At 52.1% G+C, this 21027-nt stretch overlaps 1 protein-coding gene across 1 annotated transcript; it reads left to right on the forward strand.

The window, feature by feature from the left end:
- Positions 1 to 12266, forward strand: Bfsp2 (beaded filament structural protein 2). Its single transcript, XM_042666072.1, has 7 exons — positions 1 to 468; positions 5891 to 5973; positions 6236 to 6392; positions 7199 to 7360; positions 9100 to 9231; positions 11490 to 11710; positions 12098 to 12266. The coding sequence occupies exons 1-7, from the start codon at positions 1 to 3 to the stop codon at positions 12099 to 12101; spliced, it is 1227 nt and encodes a 408-aa protein (XP_042522006.1). The 3' UTR covers positions 12102 to 12266.
- The last annotated feature ends 8761 nt before the right edge of the window (positions 12267 to 21027 follow it).

Genomic DNA, 21027 nt, shown 5'->3' on the forward strand with positions numbered 1-21027 from the left:
ATGAGCGAGAAGAGGGTGGTGGTTGATTTGCCTCTCCAGAGACGCAGGGCCTCGTCCCTTAGGGGGACAAGGCCCCCCTCTTCTCTGGACAGCCCCCCAGCCTCCAGGACAGGCATCATGGGGAGCCTTGGCCGGGCCCCTGGGGTCTATGTGGGGACCGCCCCCAGTGGGTACACAGGGGGTTTGGGGGCCCGAGTCACCCGCCGGGCTTTGGGGATCAGCAGTGTCTTCCTGCAGGGCTTGCGGAGCTCAGGGCTGACCTCGGTAGCGGCCCCTGGCCTGGAAAGAGACCACCGTGAGGTGGAGGACTTGGGGGGCTGCCTGGTGGATTATATAGCCAAAGTGCATGCCCTGGAGCAGATCAGCCAGGAGCTGGAGACACAGCTGCGCACGCACCTGGAGAGCAAGGCCAAGCGCTCGGGAGGCTGGGACGCCCTGCGGGCTTCGTGGAGCAGCAGCTGCCAACAGGTAGGGTTAACCTCCGGGAGAGGGGCGACCCGGGGTGTGGTACGGAGCAGGGAGGGGGGCTGCTGATGTGGGAGAGGGAGCTGAGATTTGAACCCCCATTTCCTCGGCTCCAGTCCATATCCGGACTCTATGGGAAGATAACCTCCATGGGATGAAAACAACAGGTAAACAGAGATACAGTCCTGTCATCTGTTTTTGTTGGTCAGTCGTGGGGCTTGAACTCAGAGCCTGGGCGCTGTCCCTCAGCTCTTCAGCTCAAACTGAACTGCTCTACCACTTGAGCCACAGCGCCACTTCTGGTTTTCTGAGTGGTTTATTGGAGATAAGAGGCTTATGGAGTTTCCTGCCCAGGCTGGCTTTGAACTGTGATCCTCAGATCTCAGCCTCCTGAGTAGCTAGGATGACAGGCGTGAGCCACCAGCGCCCGGCCTCATTCCATCATCTTAATAGCAGTGTCCAAGAGGAACTGCAGCCACTCGGATCATTGATGAGCAAATTTACAATTTCCAAGTGAAAAAGAAACCAGTGCTGTTGGTATTATTCATATCCTATCTTCTTTAATGAAATATATCAAAAGTATCATTCCCACGTGAACTCAATATATATTAAAAAAAAATCATGATTGTGGCCAGGCACCCGGTGGCTCACGCCTGTCATCCTAGCTACTCAGGAGGCTGAGATCTGAGGATCACGGTTCAAAGCCAGGAAAGTCTGTGAGACTTTTATCTCCAATAAACCATTAGAAAACAGGAAGTAGCGCTGTGGCTCAAGTGGTAGAGCACTGGCCTTGAGCTGAAGAGCTGAGGGACAGCACCCAGGCCCAGAGTTCAAGCCCCACAACCGAGATATATATCTAAAGAGATAGATAGATAGATAGATAGATAGATAGATAGATAGATAGATAGATAGATAGATAGATAGATAGTGGTGGTTTAGTTTCACATAAGTCTTTGTGCAGAGCTGGGCCTTGCCCTCTACTCCTCCCATCCCCCCCCCCCACACACACACCCCACATACAGGGGGGTGAAACCTCGGAGCTCCAGCAGTGAGACTGAGACCCACGCCTGGGTATTTTGATCTGATTTGATTTGATTTGATTCCATTATTTCCATCTCGGGCTGCTTGCAGCTGATGGTTCTGGTCCTCTGGACAGGGGAAGGTGACAGAGGTTTGTGCTTTGCTTCCCGTGGGCCGGGGCCTGCGGTCCTGCCCTGCTTCCTGCGTGGGTCTCTGCAGCGCGCCCAGGTCCTCTGTCTGCCTGCACCAGTGGCTCAGACCCTGGCTTCCTGCCGGCCACGCCCACCTCCAGGCCTGGCCCACCTCCCTTGTCTCTGCGTCAGCCACGCCCACCTCCAGGCCACGCCCATCTCTCTGGTCTGTATGTTGGCCACGCCCACCCCAGGTCATCCCACCTCCCTAAGTGTGTGTGTGTGTGTGTGTGTGTGTGTGTGTCTGTCTGTCTGTCTGTCTGTCTGTCTGTCTCTCTCTCTCTCTCTCTCTCTCTCTCTCTCTCTCGGCCACCCCCCTCTTGTCTCTCTGTCTGTTGACTACACACTCAGCTGGTCTCTTGGCCACCCCCAGCTCAGATCTCAGCCTTCCCAGTAGCTAGAATTTGCAGGCCTGAGACCTGGCTTGGGTGTATTCTTCCTTACTAAATGGAGTGTGTTTGGTGGCACAGACCCGTGGGGCAGGGACCGTGCCAGCCAAAGCACTACAGGACACCACAGATGGCTTAGAAGTGGAATGACAGAGAAATGTACATCTAGAAATTTTTTTTAAGGGCTGGGAGTGTGGCTCAGTGGTAGAGCGTTTGCCTCGCATGCATGAGGCCCTGGGTTCGATTCCTCAGCACCTCATAAGCAGAAAAAGCTGGAAGTGGCGCTGTAGCTCAAGTGGTAGAGCACTCGACTTGGGCTGAAGAGTTGAGGGACAGTGCCCAGGCCCAGGCCCAGAGTTCAGGCCCCCACAACCGACAAAAAAAAAAAAAGATATTGTGGACCTGATCAGAGCCAGGTTTTATCTGTTTGGTGACAACTGGGGTTTGAACCTGTGGCCTTGCCTTGTTAGAGTGGTGCAATGCTACAATGCCACTGAACCAAGAGCTGTGGCTGGTTTGCTTATCGGTATAAGGAAGATAAAAATTTCTCCTTTGGATCACTATGAAGATCAAACAAGAGGAGGTGGAGTTTCTAAGGCAGCCAGAAGCAGAAGTAGCCCTAGCTGGGAAATGAATTGTGTGTGTGTGTGTGTGTGTGAGAGAGAGAGAGAGAGAGAGAGAGAGTATGTACATGTGTGTGTACACGTGCATGTGTATGTGTTGGTATTGTGGCTTGAACTCAGGACCTGGACACTGTCCCTGAGCTTTTTTGCTCAAGGCTAGCACTCTACCACTGAGCCACAGCTCCACTTTCAGCTTTTTTCTATTTGTGTGGTACTGAGGATTCAAACCCAGGGCTTCATGCATGCGAGGCGAGCACTCTACCACTGAGCCACCTTCCCAGCCCCCGACAGGCAGCTTGACTAGAACTCTCGCTAATAGTTATCCAAGGAGGCTGGAGGAAGGAGGCTGGCGTGGTGCTAGGGACCAGTAGAAAGCAACCCATAGAGGGACTGGGGTTCAGAAAGCAAGGCAAATACCCAGCCTAGGAGAGTATGTTCCTGTGCATGGTGAGCGGGAGAAGACGGGGGAGATAGAGGAACAATTGAGTCTAAATTCACGCTTTGGCATTGCCCAAACCCTATTACCCAAGATACATCTCTCAGCCACTCTGCAGTTCAGTGCTCAGGCTGGTAAAATAGACATAATAATTCACTCCATCAAATGGTTATGGGACGAATATATTGTCATTGACTTACAGCGTTCATTATAGCACCTGACTGTGCTAAGTACTCATTTAAATAGGGGGAAGAAAGTTATGTAGTAAAAAACAATAATGCCATCTGGCGCCGGTGGCTCACACCTGTCATCCCAACTACTCAGGAGGCTGAGATCTGAGGATCGTGGTTCAAAGCCAGCCCTGGCAAGGAAAGTCCATGAGATTCTTCTCTCCAATGAACCACCAGAAAACCAGAAGTTGGAGTTGTGGCTCCAAGTGGTCAAGTGGTAGCCTTGAGCAAAAACGAACCCAGGTACATGGGATGGGCCTCCGGTATCACGGAAGCACCCCCACTTTGTGAGCAAGAACCCCAGAATACTCTCTAGGCCAGCTGCAAAGAGACTCCCCACTTTGAGATGGGGGCCCACTTTGAGATGGGGGGGTGGTAATGCAGGTCCCCCAAACTGCTGCCTCTGCCTGAATTCTCTTGTCCCATAGTGCCACCTGCTGGCCACTCTAGGCACAGTCCTGCAGATTTCACATCCCTCTAAAATACTGTTTTGTGTCCTTCTTTTTAATTTTATTATTATTAAGGTATTATACGGAGGGGCTGCCATTTCTTTTGGGGGGGCTAGGGAGTTGTCCCTGAGATTCTTTTTCTCAAGGCTAGCACTCTATCACTTGAGCCACAGAGCCACTTTAGGCTTTTCCTGAGTATTGGAGATGAGAGTCTCGCAGATTTTCCTGCCCCAGGCTGGCTTCGAACCGCAATCCTCAGACCTCAGCCTGCTGAGTAGCTAGGATGACAAGCGTGAGCCACCGGTGCCTGGCTCATTTCTTTTTTTTCCCTTAAGTTTGATTTGATGGCTGTCACCCCACGGCCAAAGCCACTTTGGTCTCAAGGGACAACCACATAACTCAACCCACCCCAAGGCTGTACTGTCATAATTTCCACAGTAGCTCCCATTTCCCTAAGGATGAAACAGCAACCAGAATAATGCACTCTGGTCTAGTGTTGGTGGCTCACGCCTGTCATCCTAGCTACCCAGAAGGCTGAGATCTGAAGATCATGGTTCAAAGCCAGCCCGGGCAGGAAAGTCTATGAGACTCTTCTCTCCCAATTAATCACAGAAAAAAACCAGAAGCAATGCTGTGGCTCAAGTGGTAGAGCGCTCGCCTTGAGCAAAAGGAGCTCAGGGACAGCGCCCAGGCCCTGAGTTCAAGACCCAGGACCAGCAAGAAAAAAGAAAAAGAAAAAAAAAAAAGGAGGGGGATTCTCTCCTGGGCCATCCTGGTGGGCAGCCTTAGAGCAGGAGTGTGTAAGGGCTTTGTCAGTGCCAGATGAGATTACAGCCCCTCAGCCTGGTGTGTAATTACTGTCACACGTAAAGCACAGTCTTCAGTGCTGACTGACTGCTCTGGTCCCGCCTCCTCCTCCTCCTCCTCCTCCTCCTCCTCCTCCTCCTCCTCCTCCTCCTCCTCCTCCTCCGCTGCCAGCCCGGGAGATGACATTGCTAAGGTAGCTGCTATGACACTGGCACGGGAGTTATTTATTCCCTCCCTCTCTTTCTCCCCTCCCTCTCCCCTCCCCGCCATTTTGTTTGGGTTGGTTAGCTGCTTGGTTGGATTTTGCTGGCCCTGGAGCTTGAACTCAGGGCCTGGGCGCTGTCCCTGAGTTGTTTTGCTCAAGACGAGCACTCTATCACTTGAGCCACACCGGTTTTCTGGTGGTTTATTGGAGATAAGAGTCTTATGGAGGGCTGGGAAGGCGGCTCAGTGGTAGAGCGCTTGCCTTGCATGCCTGAAGCCCTGGGTTCGATTCCTCAGCACCACATAAGCAGGAAAAAAAAAGCCGGAAGTGGCGCTATGGCTCAAGTGGTAGAGTGCTAGCCTTGAGCTGAAGAGCTGAGGGACAGCGCCCAGGCCCAGAGTTCAGGCCCCATGACCAGACCCAAAAAAAAAAAAAGAGTCTTATGGACTTTCCTTGCTCGGGCTGGCTTTGAACCGTGATCCTCAGATCTCAGCCTCCTAAGTAGCTAGGATGATAGGTGAGAGCCAACTGGTGCTCAGCTATATGTTTTGGGGTTTGGTTTTTGTTGTTGTTGTTTGTGAAGCAGTGTCCTGTTATGTTTTGCTATATATTCCAGGCTGGGTTTGAACTCAAAATCCTCCTGACTTGGCCTCCAGAGTGCTGGGATTAAAGGCATGATCTCTTACACCAGGTGCCCAGCATTCACTCTCTAGGAAGGGAGTTGTGATATATTGAGTGCAGTATTGTGAGAATTCACAACAGTAGACAGTCAAAATGTTCATGCTCTAGCCAGGCGCTGGTGGCTCACACCTGTCATCCTAGCGACTCAGGAGGCTGAGATCTGAGGATCACAACTCAAAGCCAGCCCCAGGCAGGAAAGTCTGAGAGACTCTGATCTCCCATGAGCCACCAGAAAACCAGAAGTGGCGCTGTAGCTCAAGTGGTAGAGAGCTTGCCTTGAGCTGAAGAGCTGAGGGACAGCGCCCAGGCCCAGAGTTCAAGCCCCACCACCAAGTCCCCCACTGGTCACCCTGTGAATGACCTCGTGACCTGTGGCCCTGCTGTGTCCACCCAGGTGGGGGAGGCTGTGTTAGAACACGCGAGGCTCATGCTACAGCTGGAGACCATCCAGGCGGGTGCAGATGACTTTAAAGAAAGGTAAGGCCCTGGCCCCCTATCCTTATCCCCACCCCAAAGTCCACACAATACACCTCACGCCGCCCCGCGGCCCCTGCCCGGTTCACCTCCAAAAAGTAAATGACCTGGAATGGCTGGGGCACGCTGTCCCCAAAGCCTGTGGGAACGGTGACGGAACATCTCGCTATCTGTTGCACCATTTGGGTGGTACCTAGAATCTGATTTCCACCCTCCCTCCCTTCGAGCTAGCCACCTGTGCTTGATGAAGTTGCTTTATCCGCAGATACGAAAATGAACAGCCCTTCCGAAAGGCCGCAGAGGAGGAAATCAGTTCTCTGTACAAAGTCATTGATGAAGCTCATTCGGCAAAAACGGATCTAGAGAGTCAGATCGAAAGTCTGAAAGAAGAACTTGGCTTTTTGGCAAAAGGCTATGAAGAGGTAGGTGGGGTGGGGGTCGGTGAGGCTGGAACTGCAGGGAGGCGCATCAGAGCTCTGTGTGTGTGTGTGTGTGTGTGTGTGTGTGTGGGTGGGTGGGTGGCAGGGCCACATGCCAGTGGTATATTCCTACAATTCTAGCTGCTCAGGAGGGCTGACGGCTAAAGATCCCAGTTTGGAGGTAGTCCAAGCAGACAAACTCTGAAAGACTGTTTTCTCCAGTTAACCAGCAAAATGCCAGACTGGAGGCGTGGCTCAAGTGGTAGAGCATCAACCTTGAGCAAGCCAACCAAAGGAGAGTACAAGGCCCTGAGTTCAGTACCAGTACACACACACACACACACACACACACACACACACACACACACACACACACACACCCCTTAGGAAGAGAACATGGTAGATAAATCAAGAAGAGGGGGAGTACTGCTAGTCTCTAGACTGCCTGTCTATGGCTATAGCAGAGAAGAAAAACAAAATGTCCAGAGCCAGAATCCTTTTTTTTTTTTCTTTTTGTCAGTCATGGGACTTGAACTCTGGGCCTGGGCGCTGTCCCTCAGCTCTTCAGCTCAAGGCGAGCACTCTACCACTTAAGTCACAGCTCCACTTCCGGTTTTCTGGTAGTTCATGGGAGATGAGAGTCTCATGGATTTTTCTGCCCAGGCTGGCTGTGAACTGCGATCCTCACATCTCAGCCTCCTGAGTAGTTAGGATGACAGGCGTGAGCCACCAGCGCCCAGCCGTGAGCTAGAATTTGGTCTCCTCTTGCTTCTCCAGGGCTCCCCTAATGTGTGTTTGTTTTCTTTTAGGACGTGAAACTGCTGTACAAACAGCTTCTGGGGTCTGAGCTGGAGCGCGTGGACGTGCCCTCGGTCACAGGTCTAGATGGCATCCTTGAGACCATCAGAGTACAGTGGGAGAGAGACGCGGAAAAGAACCGGGCAGAGGCGGGCGCCCTGCTCCAAGCTAAGGTAAGAAAGGACCAGGATCCCCTCCACCCCCAATCATCCACCCCCTCACCACCTTGCTGTCTGCGCCCTGCGGGGTTGTCCCCCTCCCAGAAGTGAGGGTTTCTCTGAGGACAGACTGGAGCATTAGAATCACCCTCAATCAGCCAGGTGCCGGTGGCTCACACCTGTCATCCTAGCTACTCAGGAGGCTGAGATCTGAGGATAGTAATTCAAAGCCAGCCCAGGAAAGGAAAGTCTGAGACTCTTATCTCTCAATAAACCACCAGAAAATCGAAAGTGGTGCTGTGGCTCAAGTGGTAGAGCGCTCATCTTGAGCTGAAGAGCCGAGGGACAGCGCCACAGGCCCAGAGTTCAAGCCCCACGACTGTCAAAAAGAAAAAGAAAAGACACAAACTGGCCATTATCATCACGATCCACCCCTCTCCAGCCCAACACTACCTGGAAACATTCATGCTAAAACAGATCCATTAGTGTACTCGAGTTCTCTGCAGGCTGCATCTCAGAGCAGATAGACAGGACTTGTTCTTCTCTGCCCCCACACTGCCTCTCGCGAGAGGCAGAGCTCCGAGAATTATTTGCAGAACGAGTGAATTCCTGCGATCAGCTACAGCCAGTGATCAGAGCTGACAGCCTGGATTCCTCGGATAAAATAGCCCAGTCAGTGGTCCTGGTGTCCCTGGGGCTGACATAATTACCAGCCCTGAACTTCTCTCCTGTGAGTCTGATGGCAAAGCTACACACACACACACACACACACACACACACACACACACACACACACACACACACACACACACACACACACACACACACACACACACACACACACACACACACACACACGGAGTTTTCCAAAGCTTGTGTAAAGAGAAGGTAAATGTGCACTTAATTACCTTTCATCCCCCAGAGGCTGAACTTTAATTACCAGGATTCATTCATGCTTCAATTTAGGTTTCTCAATGCCCCTACCCCTCCAGGAGCAGATTTTGAGATAAATGATTGGATTTGTAAGTGGTTGTGGGAGTTTTTTTTTGTTTGTTTGTTTGGTTTGGTTTTGCCAGTCCTGGGGCTTGAACTCAGGACCTAGGGTGCTGTCCTTGAGCTACTTTTGCTCAAGGCTAATGCTCTACCACTTGAACCACAGCACCACTTCTGGCTTTTACTGTGTGTATGGTGCTGAGGAATTGAACCCAGGGCCTCATGCATACTAGGCAAGCACTCTACCACTGAGCCACCTTCCCAGCCCCATGTAACTCTTTTTTTTTTTTTTTTTTTTGGTTGGTCATGGGGCTTGAACTCTGGGCCTGGGCGCTGTTCTTCAGCTCAAGGAAAGCTCTCTACCACTTGAGCCACAGTGCCACTTCCGGTTTTCTGAGTGGTTCATTGTAGATAAGAGTCTCACGGACTTTCCTGCCCAGACTGGCTTTGAACCTAGATCCTCAGACCTCAGCCTCCTGAGTAGCTAGGATGACAGGCGTGAGCCACCAGCCCTGGTTCCCATGACACTCTTATCTCCACTGAACCACTCAAAAACCGGAAGTGGGGCTGTGGCTCAAAAGTGGTAGAGCGCTCGCCTTGAGCTCAGAGACAGTGCTGAGGCCCTGAGTTCAAGGCCTGGAATTAGCAAAAAATGCAGTTTTGCTCATCTGACAGCTAAGCCTCCTCCTGCTCAAAGCTGTCGGAAGGTCTGAAGGGGAAGGGTGGACTCCCCACTCACCCCAAGATCTGGTGTCCCACAGCAACAGGCCGAGGTGGCCCTTGCATCCCAGACCCAGGAAGAAAAGCTGGCGGCGGCACTGAGGGTGGATTTGCACAACGCCTCCTGCGAGGTACAGAGTCTCCAGGCAGAGACCGAGTCCCTGCGGGCGCTGGTGAGTGACCCAGGAAGAGCCCTGCATTGCTTGTGCTGAGTTTAACCCTCACAACTATCCACACGGGGCCTGGTCGGCAAAGGATTCCCACTGCACAGGACAGGACGGGGGCATTCTGATGCTGAGTGATGGCAAGTAAGAGTGACACATAGCATTTGTCACTGCCGGGCACCAGTGGCTCATGCCTGTCATCCTAGCTACTCAGAAGTTCAAAGCCAGCCTGGGCAGGACAATCCGTGAGACTCTGATCTCCAATGAACTACCAGAAAACTAGAGGTAGTGCTGTGGCCCAAGTGGTAAAGCGCTCTCCTTGAGCTGAAGAGCTGAGGGACAGCGCCCAGGCCCAGAGTTCAAGCCCCACGATCAACTTGAAAAAAAAGAGTTCAGGAACGGTGCCGAGGTCCTGGGTTCAAGCTCTAGAATCAACACAAAAAGAAAGAGAGAAAGGAACAGAGAAAGAATGAGAGAAAGGAAGAGAGAAAGAAAAATGAATAGAAATAGTAAGTACCGCCAATCACTGGTGGCTCTCGCCTGTCATCCTAGTAACTCAGGAGGCTGAGATCAAAGCCAGCCCAGGCAGAAAAGTCCCTGTGAGATTCTCCTCTCCAATGAACCAATCATAAATCGGAAGTGGTGCTGCGGCTCAAGGCGTTAGAGCGCCAACCTTGAGCAAAAGAGCTCAGGAACAACGCCCAGGCCCTGAGTTCAAGTCCCACAACCCACCAAAAAAAAAAAAGCAAGTGTCCTACCCTACTGCTTAACCTGGCTGCTAACACTGACAGCTGTCTGTTTTTTATTGTTGCTTTTGGTCAGTCCTGGGACTTGAACTCTGGGCCTGGGCGCTGTCTCTCAGCTCTTCAGCTTAAGGCGAGCACTCTACCACTTGAGCCATAATGCCACTTCCCACTTTTTTCTGCTTATGTGGTGCTAAGGAATCGAACCCAGGGCCTCATGCATGCAAGGCAAGCGCTCTACCACTGAGCCACCTTCCCAGCCCCCAGCTGCCTGTTTAAGTCTCACTGCTTCTGCAGGAAATCACACGCAGCCCAACAGAGGCCTCCTAGCCCCAATGGCTGGCAGATGAGGGGCTTCAAGTTCAGCTCATTTGCTCCTCCCCCGGGAACCACTTCCTGCCCAGCTGTCTGTGGGATCTAGCTGCAGCCAGCTCCAAGGGAGACCCCCCCCTCTCCTTACCACTGGCCCCTCCCTGTCCTGCCCTCCCTCCCGGCCTTGACCACAACCCATCAACCTGTAGATGTTCTAGAATTCTTGTCCCAAGCTCTGCTTTGGGACAATGCAAATGCACCGTAAGTTCTTCAAAGTCTTGTTGTGTGCATGCAGCTGTCTTGCAATGATTCGGTTGGAGTGTGGGATTTTTGTGCCAGTCCTTGGGCTTGAAATCGGTGCCTGGGCGCTGTCCCTGGGCTTTCTTTGTTCAAGGCTGGTGCTTTACCACTTGAGCCACAGCCCCACTCCTGGCTTTTTTTGGTGGTTAATTGGAAATAAGAGTCTAGGGGAGGGCTGGGAAGGTGGCTCAGTGGTAGAGCGCTTGCCTTGCATGCCTGAGGCCCTGGGTTCCATTCCTCAGCACCACATAAACAGAAAAAATTAAAAAAATTAAAAAAGCTGGAAGTGGCGCTGTGGCTCAAGTAGTAGAGTGCTAGCCTTGAGCTGAAGAGCTGAGGGACAGTGTTCAGGCCCAGAGTTCAGGCCCCAGGACGAGACCCTCCCCCCCCCAAAAAAAGAGTCTAGGGGACTTTTCCTGCCTGGGATGACTTCAAACTGCGATCCTCAGGTCTCAGCCTCCTGAGTTGCTAGGTTGGCCAGCGTGAGCCTCCGGCTTGTGGCTTTGCAATGGCTGATTATTATTCATTAAAGCAATTGAGGTCAGCCCTCCCTACCCATGGGTTCAATCAACCTTGGATTAAAAGTGTTCAGAAGCCCGGCGCTGGTGGCTCATGCCTGTCATCCTAGCTACTCAGGAGGCTAAGATCTGAGGATGGCAGGAAAGTCTCTGAGACTCTTATCTCCAGTGAACCACCAGCAAACTGGAAGTAGCACTGTGGCTCAAGTAGTAGAGCCATCACCTTGAGCTGAAGAGCTGAGGGACAGCGCCCAGGCCCAGAGTTCAAGCCCCATGACCAACCAAAAAAAAAAAGGACACAAAAGGTTTAGAGACATCATCTCAACCAATAAAAAGCCGGGCGTGGGAGCACACGCCTGTCATCCCACTGGCGAACCCTGTCACCTTTGTGCAGAAACGAGGCCTGGAGAACAGCTTGCATGACGCTAGGCACTGGCACGAGATGGAGCTGCAGAACCTGGGCGCCGTGGTGGGCCGGCTGGAGGCCGAGCTCAGCGAGATCCGCGCCGAGGCCGAGCAGCAGCTGCAGCAGCGCGCGCATCTGCTGGCCAGCCGGGGTCAGCTGCAGAGGGACCTGGAGACCTTCCACGCCCTGCTGGACCGGGACGAGAGCAGGTACGGGGAGGGGCGGGGGGGGGGGGGGTAACGGGAGGAAAGGGGCTGGGAAGGTGGCTCAGTGGTAGAGCGCTTGCCTTGCATGCATGGGGCCCTGGGTTCGATTCCTCAGCACCACATAAGCAGAAAAAGCCAGAAGTGGCGCTGTGGCTCAAGTGGTAGAGCACTCGCCTTGAGCTGAAGAACTGAGGGACAGCGCCCAGGCCCAGAGTTCAAGTCCCTAGACTGACAAAAAAAAAAAAAAAATGTGTCCCCTGGATGAGTAACTGCACGTCCTCCCTCCTGCTCTCCTTCCTGTCCCCCAAGCCCCCCAAATTCTCTCTCATGAGTCGTCTGCTTCTCACTTTTGCCCCCCTTCTTTCCTCCTCTCCTTTTCTTTCTTCCCAGCTAATCGAGAAACTTCCTCTTTTCACCCAAGAAAAGGCCTCGCAACCTCTCCCCACCAGCCAGCCAGTGACGGGGCCTAAAGAGTTTTGGCCCCCACTGGATCCCGTAGTAGATGCGGCTGGGCCAGAGAACTGCTAGAAATTGGAGAGGGTCTTCCGGCTTTCATTTAAGTAGTTTGCAGCTTGAGCAACTACCCTTATCCCTCTCCAAATAAATGCTTCGTGTGCAACGGCCCTTGCTCATGGAGTCTTTGTTGGGGGTTGTTTTTGTTTGGGTTTGGGAAGGGGAGGTTTGTGTGTATGTGTGTGTCAGTAGTGGGGCTTGAACTCTGGGCCTGGGCGCTGTCCCTCAGCTCTTCAGCTCAAGGCGAGCACTCTACCATGTGAGCCACAGCGTCACTTCCGGTTTTCTGGTGGTTCATTGGAGATCAGAGTCTCATGGACTTCCCTGTCCTGGCTGGCTTCAAACTGCAATCCTCAGATCTCAGCCTCCTGAGCTAGGATTGCAGGAGTGAGCCAGCGGTGCCCAACATGTAGTACTTGATTTTCTGTATTAAAATGATGGGCATTCTAGACACACACACACACAGAGCTTGCTCCTGACACAGCACCTCTCGTTCAGTTCAAAGGGGACTTCAGCTTGACCCTAGGGGGGCTTATGAAGATGGTGGACCTTGCAGCCTTCCTCATGGTCCTCTAAGATCCTCCCTCCCCAGCCCTCTCTGTGCTGGGAACAGACATATATAGTTAATGCAACCTGCGCCTCTCCCGGCCGGACTCTGCCTCTGATTCAACCTGAAACCCTGCACCTGCATCTTCACATAGCTCGCAGAGCCACAAAAGCCACACAGAGAGCCCCACGCCATCGTTCCCCCTACTTCCTCCCCGCCCACCTGTCACACATAGCTACAGCATCCAGAGTGGACAACATGTTTTTTCATTCAGTCTCTCAGTAGTGGAGTTTATTTATTTTGTCGATCATGGGTCTTGAACTCAGGGCCTGGGCTCTGTCCCTCAGCTCTTCAGCTCAAGGCGAGCGCTCTACCACTTGAGCCACAGCGCCACTTCCAGTTTTCTGAGTGGTTTATTGGAGATGAAGAGTCTCAGGGACCTTCCTGCCTGGGCTGGCTTTGAACCACTATCCTCGGATCTCAGGCTCCTGAGTAGCTAGGATGATGACAGGAGTGAGCCGCCAGCCTCCGGCCCTCCTTAGTTTTCGAAGGCTAAAATAGCCAAGGCAACATGAACAACAAAACCTGCTTCACCCTGAGAAAGGTTTTCCAGGCAGAAGTGGCTCCTGCCTGTCATCCTAGCTACTCAGGAGGCTGAGATCTGAGGATCGCAGTTCAAAGCCAGCCTGGGCAGGAAAGACCATGAGACCCTGATCTCCAAGAAACCACTCTGAAAACCGGAAGTGGCGCTGTGGCTCAAGTGGTAGAGCGCTCGCCTTGAGTTGAAGAGCTGAGGGACAGCGCCCAGGCCCAGAGTTCAAGCCCCAGGACGGACACACACAACACACAGAAGCAAGTTGCCCTGGACCTGAAGGACTCTGCCATCTGCAGTTCCCCGGGGAAAGCCAGCTGAGCCGGCGGAAGGAGAGGGAGGGGGGAAGGGAGGCTCTTTCTGGATTTCCCCCAGAAACAGCAGAAGCAGCTGCACTAAATCACTCTTCCCCACCCAGCGCCAGCTCCTGGCATGTGTAATGAGGCTTCATTAACAGGTAGCAAAGGCACTGCTAGCCTCTTGGCTCAGCCTGGCTTTATTGAAGTCAGGCCGCCTCTCCAACATCCGGGTCCAATTACACTCGGGCAGTGGGAGCCAGGGACAGGTGGCCCGGATGACGCTGGCCTGGTGTTACTGTCATTCCTTCCAGAACGGACCATAGAAAGGCTCCTAGGCCCACAAGGGTTTGCTTTCCACAGGCCTCAACTTCCCCAGCCTCTAGCCTCCATTCCAGATCAAGATGTGAACTTCCAGTAAGATGGCTACTATTTATATAATGTTTGCCAGCTTCTGTATTGTTGTTACCTTTTAATTATGTTTTCCTGGTATCAAGATTTGAACTTGTGGGCTGGGAAGGTGGCTCAGTGGTAGAGTGCTCGTTTTCCATGCATGAAGCCCTGGGTTCGATTCCTCAGCACCACCTACACAGAAAAAGCAGGAAGCGGTGCTGTGGATCAAGTGGTAGAGTCTAGCCTTGAGCAAAAAGCAGCTCAGGGACAGTGCCTAGGCCCTGAGTTCAAGCCCCAGGACTGTTCAGGGCTAGTGCTCTTCCACTTGAGCCATGCTTCCAGGACAGCTTTTTGTATGCATGTGTGATGGTACTTGGGTTTAAACTCAGGGTCTGGACTGTTTCTTAGCTTTTTTTGTTGTTGTTGTTGGCCATGGGGCGTGAACTCGGGGCTTGGGCGCTGTCCCTCAGCTCTTCAGCTCAAGGCAAGCGCTCTACCACTTAAGCCACAGCACCACTTCCAATTTTCTGGTGGTTTATTGAGAGGTAAGAGTCTCAGACTTTCCTCCTCCAGGCTGGCTTTGAACCTCAATCCTCAGATCTCAGCCTCCTCAGTAGGCCAGGCGTGAGCCACTGGTGCCCAGCCTCTTAGCTTTTTCTTTTCACTCAAGGATAGTCCTCTACCCACTTGAGCCATAGCTCCATTTCTGCCTTTCTGCTGCTTATGTTGGAGATCAGAGTCCCACACACTTTCCTGTTGGCTTTGAACTTCCATCCTGAGCTCTCGGCCTCCTGAATAGCTAGGATGACAGGCGTGAGCCACCGGTGCCCAGCTAAGCCCAGCTTTTTGTTATTGAACTGGAGATGGACTCTTATAGCTTTTTCTACCTGGATGACTTTGAACTACTGGATCTCAGCCTCCTGAGTCACTGGGCTTACAGGTATGAGGCACCGGTGCTGGGTTCAGACCGTAACATTCATTTTACCACCGTCCTTAGATCTGAGCTTTGTGTGCCGCCAGGCTTTTCCAAGAATCCACTGTGTCATCAAAAGCAGGACAATAGACATCTCTGTGTGCTTCCTCGGCCAGATCATTCCATAAGAAGCACCCCAATTGTGTCTGAATGCCCCACAGATTTCTCTCTTATAAACCCTTCCGCATTCTCGCTTGTGTGGAACAGACAAAGAGCTTCTCTCTTTGGGAGGGTGGGGTACAGATCTAAAACCCCATCATTCAAGCCAGGGCTAGCAAATAAAAATTGCAGGGTGCAGGGGCTGGGAAGGTGGCTCAGTGGTAGAGTGCTTGCCTCACATGCATGAGGGTTCGATTCCTCAGCACCACATAAGCAGAAAAAGCCAGAAGTGGCGCTGTGGCTCAAGTGGTAGAGTGCTAGCCTTGAGCAAAAAAAGCTCAGGGACAGCGCCCAGGCCCTGAGTTCAAGCCCCAGGACTGGCACACACACACACACACACACACAAAAAAGTGAGGGCTGGGAAGGTGGCTCAGTGGTAGAGCACTTGTCTTGCATGCTTGAGGCCCTGGGTTCGATTCCTCAGCACCACATAAGAAAAAAGCCGGAAGTGGCGCTGTGGCTCAAGTGGTAGAGTGCTAGCCTTGAGCTGAAGAGCTTAGGGACAGGGCCCAGGCCCAGAGTTCAGGCCCCACGACCGGACCCAAAAAAAAAAAAAAAAAAAAGTGAGCGTCAGATGGAAACACCTCCAACTTCAAATTCCCCATGTGGTTTTTTTATTTCATGAACTCTTGAAAGATCAACAGGCACTTTTTTTTTGGGGGGGGGGGGGGGAGGGTCCGGTTGTGGGGCCTGAACTCTGGGCCTGGGCGCTGTCCCTCAGCTCTTCAGCTCAAGGCTAGCGCTCTACCACTTGAGCCACAGCGCCACTTCAGGCTTTTTTCTTTTTGCTTATGTGGTACTGAGGAATCGAACCTAGGGCCTCGAGCATGCAAGGCAAGTGCTCTACCACTGAGCCACCTTCTCAGACCTCTTTTTTTTTTTTTGCCAGTTCTGGGGCTTGAACTTAGGGCCTGGGCACTGTCTCTGAGCTTCTTTTGCTCTAAGGCCAAGCTACCACCCTACCACTTGAGCCACATCACCCCTTCCAGCCTTTTCTGTGTATGTGGTACTGAGGAATCGATCCCAGGGCTTCACGCGTGCTAGGCGAGCACTCTACTACTAAGCCACCTTCCCAGAAAATGTCTTCTTGACACCCATAATGCAATCACATTGGAAGAGATGCATTGCTAGGGGAACAAACTGAGTTTTCGCAGCAGAAGGGAGCAGAGGCCTAACCTAATTAAATCATATAGATTGCTTATTTTGAACAAAAGCTTGAGCAGGAAGCTGCATGGAGCTTGGGGTTGACAGCAGTTTGTGCAGCGTGGACAGAATACAGTTTCCCTGTTGTGTGCAAGAGGGAATTCTCCCTTGTCTCCACCCCCGGCTTCGTGGGTGTCATCTCGGGACTGGTATGGTGTTCTGAGGTCCGAACCAGGCACGGTTCGTGTCACTTGGGGTCTGCATTCATCTGTTCACATCTGTCCAGATTGCTCGGTGTTCCTGTTGAGAGACACCCTAATTGTGAGATCGTGAAGTCCTAAAAAATAAACCCAGCACCCTCTCCAACAACTTTCAGACTTATCCACAGAGGGGGATGTGAAAGATTCCAGGGGGAAATTAAGTCAAGAGGCTGGGGCTTGGGGCTGGGAAGGTGGCTCAGTGGTTCTAGCTAGATAGACAGACTGGGAATTCAGGGCCCATTTTCCTACTCACTTTCCTTCCTTCCTACGTCTAGTTGACATAGGGCTTTCTTTTTTCTTTTTTGTCAGTCATGGGGCTTGAACTCTGGGCCTGGGCACTGTCCCTCAGCTCTTCAGCTCAAGGCGAGTGCTCTACCACTTGAGCCACAGCACCACTTCTGGTTTTCTGGTGGTTCATTGGAGATCAGAGTTTCACGGTCTTTCCTGCCCGGGCTGGCTTTGAACCGTGATCCTCAGGTCTCAGCCTCCTGAGTAGCAAGGCTCACAGGCACTGGGCATAAGATCTTCCTGTTTTGGCTTTATTCTCTGCCTCAGAGGGGAATGGGCCTCCTGGAGAGCGGAGGTAGGCCGCCCTGGCTGTTGCTGCTTTGAGCTCACTTAATTGTTTTCCAAGCTTGGGCTGCCAGGCCCAGGGCTGGGAGATTGCGTCTCTCACCGCTTTGCTCTCTGAGGCTGGCTGATTTCCCCCAGGCCTGGAAGCAGGTGGTTTGGGAGTCTGTGTGCAGAGAATTGGTCTCATAATAATAGGGTGTCTACAGAATGGCAGATGTTTTGTGGGAGCTCTGAGAGGCGCCCTCCTTGATCTTCAAACGTTTTTTAGGTCTAGGCTGAAGTGGTAGAGTTCTTGTTTAACAAGCACCGTCAGAAAGAAAGAAAAGTCAAACCACAACACAAATGAAAGGCCAGCCAGGTGCTGGTGGCTCAGCCCATCATCCTAGATCGGAGGATCGCAGTTCAAAGCCAGCCCGGGGAAGGAAGTCCGTGAGACTCTGATCTCCAATGAACCATTCAGAAAACTAGAAGTGGCGCTGTGGCTCAAGTGGTAGAGCACTCGCCTTGAGCTGAAGAGCTGAGGAACAGCGTCCAGGCCCAGAGTTCAAGTTCCATGACCAACAAGAAAAATAAGCCCTATGTCAACTAGGCACAGGAAGGAAGGAAGGAAGGAAAGTGAGTAGGAAAATGGGCCTTGAACCCCGAGTCTGTCTATCCAGCTAGTAACCCTGTGTTCTTTCCCCCCGCCCCTCCGCCCTCCCTACCCCTGGGTCCAGCTGTCAGTCCGCATTCCACTTAAGATGACATCACAGGTGGCTTTCCAGCTGCTACTGCGCCCTCAAAGCCCTTCCCTCAAGCGCTCATGTGTTCTCCCAGACATAGCTTCGGTGGCATTCCCCGAGAGATTGATCAAGATTGATCAATTGTGCGTCCCTACCTTCCTCCCACATCTCGTCCTCTGCAGGAGATCTGGAAGGCCGGGGTCCCATCAGGTAGAAAACAAGCCGGAAATTCTGGAGGGAAGGGAGGGCGGTCTTGAGGTTTGGGAGAGATCCCAGCTCCGCCCAGCTCCTCTGCCCCTCTCGGCCTTGGCACCCTGCCCCAGGGCAGTTCTGTTGCTGGAGGAGGCTGGGCTAGCTCCCTAGGAAGCCACCCTTACTCTGGCTGCCACCACCCTTGACAGCTGACTACTTGATCCCAGACTCCGTTCATCCCAAAGCCTTTAGACACATTAAAGATGATCTAAGGACGCATACTGGCTTGGAAACAATTACATCCTCTCTCAAAAATGATCAGCTGAAACCATCACGCCACTCAGGCAGGCTGAGAGCTGGGGATCGCAGTTCAAAGCCCCGGCAGGAAAGTCAGGGAGATTCTTGTTTCCAATGAACCATCATCAAAAAGCCAGAAGTGGAGCTGTGGCTCAAGTGGTAGAGCACCAAGCCTTGAGTGAAAAAGCTCAGGGACAGTGCTCAGGCCCTGATTCAAGCCCTATGATTCTCTCTCTCTCTCTCTCTCTCTCTCCCTCTCTCTCTCTCTCTTTCACACACACACACACACACACACACACACACACACACACACACACACACACACACACACACACACACAAAGGGTGAGGAGAAAGGTATGTAAATCCTGTGAAGAACTTTATCCTGAGGGCAAAAAGTCTGCAAAGGACTTAAATAAGATAAACACTGTAGTAAGTTACTTGAAAGTGAAAGTAAGAAGACTTTCCATTCTCAGAGGGTCTCCAAAAGGAAATCTCTGATTTGTACTTATTATTGATTAATCGGTTTATTTTGTGAATCCCAAGGCTTGACCTATGGGCCTGGGGGCGTTGTCCCTCAGCTCTTCAGTTCAAGGCGAGCGCTTTACAGCTTGAGCCACAGCACCACTTACATTTTCTGGTGGTTCATTAGAGATAAGAGTGTCTCGACCTTTCCTGCCCGGGGCTGGCTTTGAACCAAGATCCACAGATCTCAGCCTCCTGAGTAGCTAGAATGCCAGGCGTGAGCCACTGGTGCCTGGCTAATAACTGAGATTTATTCTTCTTTGCTCAAGGCTAGCACTCTACCTCTTGAGCCACATTTCCAGCCTCCAGGTCATTTGCAACCAGACAGATACTTCACCTGAGGATGGACAGGGTGTCCCTTCTAGGTTTCCGTGCAGAATCACCAAGTCCTTGAGATCTGTTCATGAAAAAAAAAAACCTTTCAGGGTATCTCCCCAAACGAAGAGTCTCACATGGCCAACGTTTTAGCAAGGATTTATTTTTCACATAACAGAGTCAGTGCAAGGAGAAACAAGAAAAGAGAGAAACATCTGTTCTCCTTGGAGTTACGCTCAAAATGGGTTGGATGCCAGCAGCTCACACCTGTAATCTCAGCCACTCAGGAGGCTGAGATTTGAGAATCTTGGTTCAAAGCCAGCCCAGGCAGATAAACCCAAGAGATTCTTTTTCTTTTCTTTTTTTTTCTTTTTGACAGTCCTGGGGCTTGAACTCTGGGCCTGGGCGCTGTCGCTCAGCTCTTCAGCTCCAGGCGAGCGCTCTACCCCTTGAGCCACAGCGCCACTTCCAGCTTTTTCTGCATATGTAGTGCTGAGGAATCGAACCCAGGGCCTCATGCATGCTAGGCCAGCACTCTACCACTGAGCCACACTCTCAGCCCAGGGGAAGGGTTTATAGGCATGCCCTCTCCAGCTCTTCCTCCTTAACAATGGTGTGACCCACTGACCTGAGGCTCAGAAAATGCCAGACAAAAAGTCTCACATTTTCCTGTTGGGTCAGGATGGGAGCCCGTGGTCAGGCACAGGGTAAGCTGAACTGACCTAATTACACCTCCCAGAGCCCAGCCTGTGACCCAAGCCACTGAGTCAGAAGGTCTTGCTTTGTGCCAGAGTCGCCGGTCTCTTAAAGAGACAGAGTGGATTCTGCCCTAGAGCTGAAAATTTGGTTCACTGGCTTACAGCAAGTCAGCCTGCCAGCAATCCAACTCACAGAAGGCCAGTGGATATAGCCATATATTCTACGGATGAGATGTATGAACAGTTGGTGTTGGTAGCTGGAATCTTGCTCCAGGGATACTGTTTCCTCCCCCCCCCCCAAATACTCACAATCTCAAGGTGTCTAATTAGTCATCCGTGAGCTGGCTGGGAAGGGAAGGTGGGGGGGAGTTAGGAGGAAGCGGACATGTTGAGGGTTTAATTCATCTAGGTCAGGTTGGGGGCAGACTGATTCATCTCTGGCTCCCAGTTAAGCCCAGCTTCGGGAGCAGCGTTTTACCTGCTTCTCTGGATAGTGATAGGGTGTACGTGTCGATCTTACCATCCAATCCCTCTTCCTGGCCTCCAGCCGCATCCTTTTGCCATTCAGTTCAAATTCTCTACCCAGTGACGTCCAGTCAGGGTGATAGCTAGGTGTGGTGGTACATGCCTGTAATCCCAGCACCTCCCAGGTTGACAGGGGAAGATTTTGAGTTCAAGATCAGCCTGGGATACCCAGCAAGATCCTGTCTCAAAAAAATAAAACAATAAAAACAGGCCGGGTGTAGGTGGCTCACGCCTGTCATGGTTGCTGCTCAGGAAGCTGAGATCTGAGGATCGTGGTTCAAAGCCAGCCCAGGCAAGAAAAGTCCATGAGACTGATCTCCAGTGAACCACTAGAAATCTGGAAGTGGTGCTGTGGCTCAAGGGGTAGAGCGCTGGCCTTGAGCTGAAGAGCTGAGGGACAGCGCCCAGGCCCAGAGTTCAAGTCCCAGGACTGAACAAAACATAAATAAAATAAAAATAAAATCAAGGAGGGTGCTGTGAACTCAGTCCTCATCCAGTTTCAGCCCTTGCTTTCCTGAACTTGATAGGCGGTTGCTTGTCCCCAAACTCTTCAGTTAGGTATACTGGCTTAAACTTTATGGTGTGTGTGTGTGTGTGT

The sequence above is a fragment of the Dipodomys spectabilis genome, unplaced genomic scaffold, assembly GCF_019054845.1.
Source record: "Dipodomys spectabilis isolate Male_0828 unplaced genomic scaffold, ASM1905484v1 ptg000360l, whole genome shotgun sequence".
NCBI classification, from domain to species: Eukaryota; Metazoa; Chordata; class Mammalia; order Rodentia; family Heteromyidae; genus Dipodomys; species Dipodomys spectabilis.

What these genes read in the sequence shown, in the direction of transcription:
- Bfsp2 (XM_042666072.1), top strand. Translation starts at nt 1, where the DNA reads ATGAGCGAGAAGAGGGTGGTGGTTGATTTGCCTCTCCAGAGACGCAGG. An exon ending in GGAGCAGCAGCTGCCAACAG is followed by an intron (nt 469 to 5,890) that starts GTAGGGTTAACC and finishes GTGTCCACCCAG; the next exon opens with GTGGGGGAGGCTGTGTTAGA. An exon ending in CCGAGTCCCTGCGGGCGCTG is followed by an intron (nt 9,232 to 11,489) that starts GTGAGTGACCCA and finishes ACCTTTGTGCAG; the next exon opens with AAACGAGGCCTGGAGAACAG.